Source organism: Astyanax mexicanus, chromosome 18, assembly GCF_023375975.1.
Source record: "Astyanax mexicanus isolate ESR-SI-001 chromosome 18, AstMex3_surface, whole genome shotgun sequence".
In the NCBI taxonomy this organism is placed as follows: Eukaryota; Metazoa; Chordata; class Actinopteri; order Characiformes; family Acestrorhamphidae; genus Astyanax; species Astyanax mexicanus.
This window is the reverse complement of record NC_064425.1, coordinates 46,085,095-46,096,487: the sequence shown is the minus strand read 5'-3', so window position 1 is coordinate 46,096,487 and position 11,393 is coordinate 46,085,095. Positions and strand designations below refer to the sequence as shown.

Genomic DNA, 11,393 nt, shown 5'->3' with positions numbered 1-11,393 from the left:
AGGCCAAACTCCGTCCCCAGACAACCCAGAAGTCTGAAATTGTAATATGTTGTCAAAATAGCACATTTGAGGTTGCGTGTAAAGTTTCGTACCACAGAAGTCAACGTAGGCCAAACTCCTTCCCCAGACAACCCAGAAAGCTGAAATTGTAATATGTTGTCAAAATAGCACATTTGAGGTTGCGTGTAAAGTTTCGTACCACAGAAGTCAACGTAGGCCAAACTCCTTCCCCCAACATCCCAGAGGTCTGAAATTGAAATATGTTGTCCAAATGCCACTTCTGGTGTTGTGTGTAAAGTTTCGTGTTACTGAAGTCAACGTAGGCCAAACTCCTTCCCCCGACAACCTAGAGGTCTGAAATTGAAATATGTTGTCCGGATAGCACATTTGAGGTTGCGTGTAAAGTTTCGTACCACAGAAGTCAACGTAGGCCAAACTCCTTCCTCCGACAACCCAGAGGTCTGAAATCGAAATATGTTGTCCGGATAGCACATTTGAGGTTGCGTGTAAAGTTTCGTACCACAGAAGTCAACGTAGGCCAAACTCCTTCCTCCGACAACCCAGAAGTCTGAAATTGAAATATGTTGTCCGGATAGCACATTTGAGGTTGCGTGTAAAGTTTCGTACCACAGAAGTCAACGTAGGCCAAACTCCTTCCTCCAACAACCCAGAGGTCTGAAATCGAAATATGTTGTCCGGATAGCACATTTGAGGTTGCCTGTAAAGTTTCATACCACAGAAGTCAACGTAGGCCAAACTCCTTCCCCCAACATCCCAGAGGTCTGAAATTGAAATATGTTGTCCAAATGCCACTTCTGGTGTTGTGTGGAAAGTTTCGTGTTACTGAAGTCAACGTAGGCCAAACTCCTTCCCCCGACAACCTAGAGGTCTGAAATTGAAATATGTTGTCCGGATAGCACATTTGAGGTTGCGTGTAAAGTTTCGTACCACAGAAGTCAACGTAGGCCAAACTCCTTTCTCCGACAACCCAGAGGTCTGAAATCGAAATATGTTGTCCGGATAGCACATTTGAGGTTGCCTGTAAAGTTTCATACCACAGAAGTTAACGTAGGCCAAACTCCGTCCCCAGACAACCCAGAAGTCTGAAATTGTAATATGTTGTCAAAATAGCACATTTGAGGTTGCGTGTAAAGTTTCGTACCACAGAAGTCAACGTAGGCCAAACTCCTTCCCCAGACAACCCAGAAAGCTGAAATTGTAATATGTTGTCAAAATAGCACATTTGAGGTTGCGTGTAAAGTTTCGTACCACAGAAGTCAACGTAGGCCAAACTCCTTCCCCCAACATCCCAGAGGTCTGAAATTGAAATATGTTGTCCAAATGCCACTTCTGGTGTTGTGTGTAAAGTTTCGTGTTACTGAAGTCAACGTAGGCCAAACTCCTTCCCCCGACAACCTAGAGGTCTGAAATTGAAATATGTTGTCCGGATAGCACATTTGAGGTTGCGTGTAAAGTTTCGTACCACAGAAGTCAACGTAGGCCAAACTCCTTCCTCCGACAACCCAGAGGTCTGAAATCGAAATATGTTGTCCGGATAGCACATTTGAGGTTGCCTGTAAAGTTTCATACCACAGAAGTCAACGTAGGCCAAACTCCTTCCCCGGACAACCCAGATGTCTGAAATTGAAATATGTTGTCCAAATGGCACTCCTGGTGGTGTGTGTAAAGTTTCGTGTTACTGAAGTCAACGTAGGCCAAACTCCTTCCCCCGACAACCCAGAAGTCTGAAATTGAAATATGTTGTCCAAATGGCACTCCTGGTGGTGTGTGTAAAGTTTCGTGTTACTGAAGTCAACGTAGGCCAAACTCCTTCCCCCGACAACCCAGAAGTCTGAAATTGAAATATGTTGTCCAAATGGCACTCCTGGTGGTGTGTGTAAAGTTTCGTGTTACTGAAGTCAACGTAGGCCAAACTCCTTCCCCCGACAACCCAGAAGTCTGAAATTGAAATATGTTGTCCGGATAGCACATTTGAGGTTGCGTGTAAAGTTTCGTACCACAGAAGTCAACGTAGGCCAAACTCCTTCCTCCAACAACCCAGAGGTCTGAAATCGAAATATGTTGTCCGGATAGCACATTTGAGGTTGCCTGTTAAGTTTCATACCACAGAAGTCAACGTAGGCCAAACTCCTTCCCCCGACATCCCAGAGGTCTGAATCTGAAATATGTTGTCCAAATGCCACTTCTGGTGTTGTGTGTAAAGTTTCGTGTTACTGAAGTCAACGTAGGCCAAACTCCTTCCCCCGACAACCCAGAAGTCTGAAATCATAATAAGTTGTCCGGATAGCACTTTTGAGGTTGCCTGTAAAGTGTCGTGCCACATAAGTCAACGTAGGCCAATCTCCTTCCCCCGACAACCCAGAGTTCTCAAATTGTAATATGTTGTCCAAATCACACCTTTGGTGTTGCTTGTAAAGTGTCGTGCCACAGAAGTCAACTTAGGCCAAACTCCTTCCCCCGACAACCCTGAGGTCTGAAATTGTAATATGTTGTCAAAATAGCACATTTGAGGTTGCCTGTAAAGTTTCGTGCGACAGAAGTCAACGTAGGCCAAACTCCTTCCCCCGACAACCCAGAGGTCTGAAATTGCAATATGTTGTCCAAATCACACCTTTGGTTTTGCTTGTAAAGTGTCGTGCCACAGAAGTCAACGTAGGTCAAACTCCTTCCCCCGACAACCCTGAGGTCTGAAATTGCAATATGTTGTCCAAATCACACCTTTGGTTTTGCTTGTAAAGTGTCGTGCCACAGAAGTCAACGTAGGCCAAACTCCTTTCCCTGACAACCCAGAGGTCTGAAATTGTAATATGTTGTCAAAATCACACCTTTGATAGTGCGTATAAAGTTTCGTGGGTTGTCGGGGGAAGGAGTTTGGCCTACGTTGACTTCTGTGGCACGATACTTTACAGGCATTACCAAAGGTGTGATTTTGACAACATATTACAATTTCAGACCTCAGGGTTGTCGGGGGAAGGAGTTTGGCCTACGTTGTCTTCTGTGGCACAAAACTTTACAGGCAACACCAAAGGTGATATTTGGACAACATATTTCGATTTCAGACCTTTGGGTTGATGGGGGAAAGAGTTTGGCCTACGTTGACTTCAGAAACTTTACAAGCAACACCAGTGGTGCAATTTGGAAAAAATATTTCGAGTTCAGACCTCTGGGTTGTCGGGGGAAGGAGTTTGGCCTACGTTGACTTCTGTGGCACAAAATTTTACAGGCAACCTCAAAAGTGCTATCCGGACAACACATTACGATTTCAGACCTCTGGGTTGTCGGGGGAAGGAGTTTGGCCTACGTTGACTTCTATGGCACGAAACTTTACAGGCGCCTAATGATAATTTCTGCATTAATGTTTTACGATGGGAACAGAATATGAATCTGGCAGTTGTTTTTAATATTGCCAATAGAAATTATACCAAATGACTTAAAATAATTTTACACTGACTTTCATCAGTTAAGAATGTACTTTTCTTCCCCTAAAAAGTGTTGCCTGAGGGCCCGAAGATCACCAGTATCCATACTGACCGTCAGATATTATGCACTTTAGTTGGTGGAACATCTGAAATCCAATTTTATGTTGAGAAGCATTTTTCTGAAATTGTTCCATAATTTTAGTTTTTTTTTCACAGGTTTTGGTGAATCTCTACCCTCTAAAATGCTCTTTTTGTACCCAGGCATGTAAGTTGGCTGTGAATTATCCCTATTTCATCTAGTTCTCTTTTAATAATTTCACTTACTTTTCCAGCATTTTGTTGACCCTATCCCCCTTTTTTATGGAATGTTGTAGGCCTAAAATGCAGAACTGGCTATTTATTAATAAATGAAATTAGGCTGGCCAGATAAATTATAAAATATTTCAGGTTTATTATCTGCAGTGAAATAAAACTATTATATAATATTTTATAATATTATAAAATATTACAAATACTGAAGTATTTTTATTGTATCTGCCTTTTCCATACAGTCCCAACCTTTTCTGATTTGGGGTTTTACATTTTTAGTAACTTTTGACCTGGTTTGGAGATCATGCAGCAGCCATTACTCACAGCAGCATGTCAGTGCATCACAGTCATGAGTGCCACTTCTGTCTAGATGATGTTATGAATAGACAGAAGACTGGCATCATAACCAGCCTGAAGAGAGTGTGACTAAAACTGAAAACTGCTCCTTTTTTTGGATGTTAGCTCCACTGCATGAATGAAATAAATATTATCTGTTCTAAATTGACTATATTTCCTTAAATGACTTTTATTTTTTCACAAGAAAATAAAAAAAACTGATATTTGAAAGTCAGTGATGTAATTGCACACTCAAGTGTTTTAAAAGCAGGTTTTTGACCACAGTACTGCTGTGAGCACTTCTCTCCCGCTGGAATGGGAGGAAGTGGCCAGGGTACTTTACCATGAATCATACAGCATGTTAGTGTCCTCAGAGGTGGGCAGTATAAAGCCCCTGTGCTCCTCAGTCTCAGTTAGTCTCAGTCAGCATGGAAATCTCAGTTATATTTGTGCTGCTAGTGACTGTAGCACATTCTTCAGCAAAGCTGTTTACTGCTGAGGGGTCAGACGAGTGGCTATTAGCAGAGGTAAGAGAAGGATTTGGCAGATTTGAACTTTTTCTTCTTTTCTCAATTACCTTTGTGAAGTTGTCAATAATTAAACCCAATTTATAGTAAGTAAATAATATTTATTTATATTTATTATATTATGTATTTTCCAAATGTTTTTTATTTGTTTGTTCATGTAAATGTAGGTGAATGTAGATAGAAAATATATATTGAGACATGTCCTTATATGATGTTACACTGTATTAATTAACATTCCTTCTTTCCCAAATAACATAAGTAAACAGTTATTTTTTAATATCTTAATAATTTAACTAATTCTATTTTAGTAAAGTTCTAATTCCGTTTTAAAGACTAGAGTAAACTACACTCCCCCTTTTAAGATGTTTATATAATGTAGCACTACATTAGCCCGTGACTCTTATCTATTGGTCTCTGACATAATTTAGAGCTACCTTTTCCTGTGTATTCAGGGTTATTTTATATAATGTCTGATATTCTGTGACTTCAGAACTTGGCTAAGAGCTGCAAAAAAAAAGAAAGTCTGAGCTGGATTAGTATTCCATTTATTATGAATTATTCTTACTAAAAAGATGCAGAGCTATTTTATTCTAGAATAAAAATTAAAAACACAATCTAACCATAGACACTTAAACCATAATTAGGGAATTATTTAATTATTTTTTAATTATTATTGTTACTATGCCAAGTATATTTTTTGATCATTCTTTTGAATTTATAACATATGTAAAATATTCAATGTTTAATCCTGAGACAATCCCTTACATTACAATACACCATATAATATATAAAGATAATAAATATTTAACTTTTGTAAAGTGTGTGTTGATTGTGCTCTGTGTAGAGATATCTCCGGAGGTATTATGGGCTACAGGCTGGACTCCTGGGTAAAGCAAAATCATCAGACATTATGGCCGACAAAATCCGGGAGATGCAGTCGTTCTTCAGGCTGGAGGTTACAGGCAAGCTGGACGACAACACACTGGATCTGATGAACATGGCCAGATGTGGCGTGCCAGATGTTGCTGAGTATAATCACTTCCCCAGAGACATCAAGTGGGACAGCAACCTTGTGACATTCAGGTCATCATTATATTTAATCTTATTAAATTGTGAATTCACATTTTTTCATTAACACCGGATGTAATCAATCAGTGTCAAATCAGGACTTGTGTCATATTAACAATTATGTGTTATATAAACAACAACAGTTTTGCATGGTTGTTATTCATGCAGTCACATATACTGGAGATAAAAATATACACTGCAAGCCTGGATAGGTTGAATTTGCTTATATAATTTGAGCTAATTTGTCGCCTCAGTGTGCTGTAGCCACATTATTATTATTATTTTTTTCACCTGTCAGTGGTTATAATGTTACGGCTGATCTGTTTATTTTCACTCAGGATCACAAACTACACTCCTGATCTGGACAAGGATGACGTGGACCGAGCTGTCCACAATGCTCTGAAGGTCTGGAGTGATGTGACTCCTCTGAAGTTTAAGAAGCTACATGAAGGGAATGCTGACATTATGATCAGCTTTGGAAGGAGAGGTATGATGAAATCTGGAGGTTATATTGACCATTTGAAGCAACTTTATTTTTAAGCATGCCTATTTACAAATACAATATAAATAAAAAAGATAATATGGCACAGAAAGATAACCCAGGGCAAACCTTAAATAAGGGCCTGACTTAATTCATTTCCCTGTGATCTGATTGACAGAACATGGAGACTTTAATCCATTTGATGGGCCCGAGGGACTCCTTGCCCATGCTTACCCACCAGGAAAAGGCATAGGTGGTGACACACACTTTGATGAAGATGAAACATGGACAAAAGACTCACAGGGTATTGTATAGTTGTGTTACACTCTCTAATACAGTAATGGTAACTAAAAGAGTTCCATTAAATGATCAAGTATATTTTTCTCACATTTCACTCATCCTTCTCTTGTAGCTTTTAACCTGTTCTTGGTTGCGACTCATGAATTTGGCCACGCCCTCGGTATGGCTCACTCTTCTGATCCTGGAGCGCTGATGTTCCCAGTGTATTCCTACTCCCGCGGGTTCCCTCTCTCTGATGATGACATTAAAGGCATTCAGTCCCTTTACGGTAAACACATTAAACAGGTGCACTGTATGCCTGGATACGTTGAATATACTGAAATAATTTGTTTGCAGTAAATTTTTGTTAATTAGAAGTAAAGCATATTCAAACGTATTATAATGAAAATCTAAGTTCATTTAATAGAGTTTTTTGGCGTATAAGTTGTTTTGAATTATAGTACTCCAGATTTTTGGGTCTTTATTTTTTGCTTCAGCCCAACTAAAACTATTTTTATTCTCCTCATTGTTTTGGCTGAATTTCAGGGCCAAACCCCGACCACAGAAAAGTCAAACCCAAACCTATAGCTCCAAACAAGTGTGACCCTATGCTGACCTTCGATGCCATGACAGAACTCCGTGGAGAGATCATAATTTTCAAAGACAGGTGAGGTTTAATCACGAGATGTTTGGAGTCTAGGGGTCAAAAATGATGAAGACATTTAAAAACTCAAATGGGGTTTTAAAACAATTTAATTTATTTATAAACAGAAATAGCCCAGTTGATGCTTTCACAGCTATCTCTTTTCTCATGAAGAATATAATCATACTGTAATTCTCCTCCTCCTGGCAGTTTCTACTGGCGGCTGCACCCGCAGATGGTGGAGCCTGAGCAGACCCCCATTAAAACCACCTGGCCGTACATCCCCAAGAAAGTGGATGCAGCTTATGAGAATCCAGAGAAAGACATTGTCATCATATTCAGTGGTGTGTTAAATATAATGAACATAATGTTAATAACGATAACCAGTGAGCTCTGTTTTGGGCTTGGCAAGCTGCTACTGTTATTATTATTATTACTATTATTATTATTATTATTATTATTATTATTATTATTATATCAGCAGTTGTTGGCTAATAATATTAGTTATTATATTTTTATTGTAAACATTGTAATCAATCAACATTTATTTTTTTACTTAGGAATACATTGAGGGTAACCCCCATTTTCAATGCATCCGAGAATTTATGACTGAAAAAAAAATAAAATTACTGTTAAAATCAATTATTTAAGGGGCGCAGAGTGGTCCAACTGTCTAAAGTGCTGCCACTATGAGCGGGAGGTCACAGGTTCGAATCCCGCTCATGCAGCTTTACCATCAAGCTGGTGGCGCTCAGAGGGAGCACAATTGGCCCTGCTCCCTCCGGGTGGGTAGATGGCGCTCTCTCCCCACATCACTCTTAGGGTGATCCCCGCAGCACAGGGCGTCTGTGAGCTGATGTACCGGAACCGAGCCGCTGCGCTTTCCTCCGAGTGCGCTGGCTGCTCGGCAATGCTCCAAGCTACATCCAATAAGACTTCTAATTCTACATTCTCTTATCTGTGTAACATGATCAAGGGCGTAGGAGCGGGCTTGATATTGGGGGGGACACATTTGCCAATATGAACCCAAGCCCACCCAATTGTTTCCTAGAACAACATTTGTGGAAATTACTTTTAATTAAAAGTAAATTATTATTATAAGGTGATTTTACAACCTAAACATTACATACAACTAAAAATTATGCAAGCAATGTCTGAATTATGTACATATGACAAAAATTTTCAGTTATCACCTAATATTTAAAATAATATAACAGATTATTATTATTGTTATTATTATTATTATTATTATTATTATTATTATTATTATTATTATTATTATGTATTGGCATGTCAATTCTGTTGTATATTTACATTTTCTCCTGCACTTTTATTTTTTTCTACTGAGAGCTCTTCTTAAGATGGTGTCCTTTTATGTAAAAGAATGTAACTTTACGTTTCATAGAGACTTTTATAAACGTCAGGATATGTGGTCTTACTGTGAAATACAAATGAACAGAAGTCAGGTTACAGCAGTGTTTCTCAACCCAGTTCTTATATATTCTACTGCATATTAACACTGTTCTGCATATTCTAGAGCTCTCTCTGGTGGATATACATGATTAATTTAGGCTCCATAGGGGGCTAAAGGATTTTAACAGGTAAACTCAGTAAATGACTGTTTATTAGCTGATCAGGTGGAAAACACTAGTTTAGGGCAGTGATCGGGGTTAAGTAACTGCTTTAAACTACCAACTTAAAGTACTGTACGAAATTCTGGCGATCATCTACATCCAGCTTCTAGATAACTAGTTAGTTAAATCAATTTTCGTTCATTATAGCTCACAGTAAGTCCTGTAATCCTAAATGAATAAACAGTTTGAAAATTAAAGTGATTAGCTGATCAGGTACAGGGAAACATTACATATATATTTTATTTTTTTCCTTTAACCCTGACTCCCAATCTAGCTAATTCCAAAGATAAGCTAAGATCTTTGATAAGAGACGTGTATTTTTAACCAGCTATCAGAAACATATCATCACAGTTGAAGTGGTTAGCCTATCGTTACCTTTCTGTTAGTAAAATCTCCGTATATCCAGATCTGTTTTAAAATCAGCTGAAGCTGCTGCGTCCCGATCCCGCTGCTAAATCTCACAGCGAGGGGGCGGGGCTTCCCCAACAGCAAACTGCCTCTGCTCCGCGCGCCGCAAAACCAGCAAGCTGATTGGCTGTTTCTACTGAGAGGCGTGACTTAATACCTGAACCGGCTCCGTGATTGGTCCGGTCTGTCTCCTCATTAATAGTACAGCTGACCTGAGCGAACTGATATCATTTTTGGGGGGGACAAATCCACCTGTTTCTAATATTATCCCCCCCGGTTCCTACGCCTATGAACATGATCACCATGTACTTTAAATAACTCTTACATTTACATTTGTTACGCTCTGAAGGTATCAAAATGTGGGCTCTGAATGGTTACACTCTGGTGGAGGGTTATCCAAAATATATCCACAAGCTGGGGCTTCCCAAATCCATCCGCAAAATAGATGCTGCGGTTTACATCCGAGACACGGGCAAGACTCTGCTGTTTGCAGATGAGGACTACTGGAGGTATGCAGTGGATTTTACTCAGAAAAAAACTATAATAACAAAAATAAAATGCTGGAGATTCTTTAGATTTCTTCTAAAGTTTAGACTCGAATACAGTAGAGTAAAGTAGAGCTCACTGACTTTATCTCTCATCCTCAGCTATGATGAACAGAAAGGCATCATGGATAGTGGATATCCAAGATCTATAGAGGATAACTTTCCTGGAATAGGAGATGAGGTGGATGCTGCAGCCTATCACTACGGTAAGCCATGCTCTGCTATTAATATAGATTTTGTATATATACATATTATATATAGATATAGGTTTTGTAGATATTGTGTTTCAAAATAAAAAATACAGGAAAAATATTATTACTCAAGCTTTGAAACTATGCTGGGCTTAATTAGTGAAATGAACATGTAAATGGAACCTTATTAAATTAATACAATAATTTAATGTATAGTGTGTTTATATTACACATGTACTGTTCCCAACAATTTGATTTTGTAGTGACAAGAAGAGTTCAGTTAAAGTTTTGATATGCATTTACAGTTTATACCAAAAAATGTATTTTAAAAGTGTTTGTGAGTTATGAATTATTATAAGTAAACCATGTTTTGTAAGGGGTTACTGAATAATTAATATTAGTTGATCTTATAACAAAAACATTCTGTATATGTGGAATATGATGATTTTTTTTTATACTGAATGTTTTATAACACTGTATAAAACATAATACTGGAGAGTTTGTTTAGACTGAAGACAATAAAGCAAGCCAAAAACATTTAGTGGAGTTTAGATTAATGTTATTATCTAATAATTCAGTTTGTTGATCTGTTTCTTATCATCCATATCCCTAAAGGGAATTTCATAAAATTTAATTATCATATAAATCATATGTTCCCATAGTAATGTTTCAAAATTAACTGGAATAAGATCTACTTATGCTGGTTTTAATTGAAAGTTAGGGGGCCAATTTGGAGATGCAAGGTTTTTGTGTGACAGCGACAACATTAAAAACTCAATATGAGTACCTCAATCTTAAAGTGCTTTCTCATTTTAAAATATGTATTTTTCTGTCTGTGTCCCTCTTTAAACAGGATACCTGTCCTTCTACCACGAGCAGACTCAGTTTGAGTACAGTTTCAGCTCGAGGAAAGTCATTCGCATCCAAAGAGTCAACTCTATCTTCAACTGCTGATCTGAAACAGCTGCCTAACATTTGAGAACAGGAGTGTGATACTTCATATTTATTATGCCATGATCTTTTTTTCTGACTATTGAACTGGTGAATCAGTTAGAGTACAGTTCTGTATTTTTCCGTGCATGTATACTTTTTTACGAGTCGAACTGCTGGAGAGTTTAAATGATGTAAAAGCCAACACAAATAAAGAGACTACAAAGCGTTTTGTTGGGTGATGCTGTAGAAGATCCATGTTGGGAACAGTGTTTTAAAGAGTGTGTGGAACATTTATATCTGATGAAGGTTATATAAACATTTAAAATGTTCTTCATACTCACATATCACTTTTATAAATAACCATTTAGCACCTTTATGTTCAAGATAATAATAAAATTCTACTAAACAGGCTGCTGGATGTTTATACTGTGGTGCATAATGACCATTCACACTGGTGACAATGTGAATTAACAGGTTCTATGTTGACTCATGGACAGTGAATAGTGTATTTAATGATTTTTAATAGAACAAATAGAACAATGTAAGCTGGAAAATAAATTCTTAACACATTTTGTCTGTGTGTACATTATTTTATATAT

General features: G+C 38.1%; 1 protein-coding gene across 1 annotated transcript; it reads left to right on the top strand.

The window, feature by feature from the left end:
* Positions 1-4,471: 4,471 nt before the first annotated feature.
* Positions 4,472-11,368, top strand: mmp13b (matrix metallopeptidase 13b). Its single transcript, XM_007258521.4, has 10 exons — positions 4,472-4,612; positions 5,457-5,695; positions 6,019-6,167; positions 6,340-6,465; positions 6,574-6,729; positions 6,987-7,107; positions 7,294-7,427; positions 9,475-9,634; positions 9,773-9,876; positions 10,715-11,368. Exons 1-10 carry the CDS (start codon positions 4,514-4,516, stop codon positions 10,813-10,815), a joined length of 1,389 nt encoding a protein of 462 aa, XP_007258583.3. The 5' UTR covers positions 4,472-4,513; the 3' UTR covers positions 10,816-11,368.
* Positions 11,369-11,393: the final 25 nt, after the last annotated feature.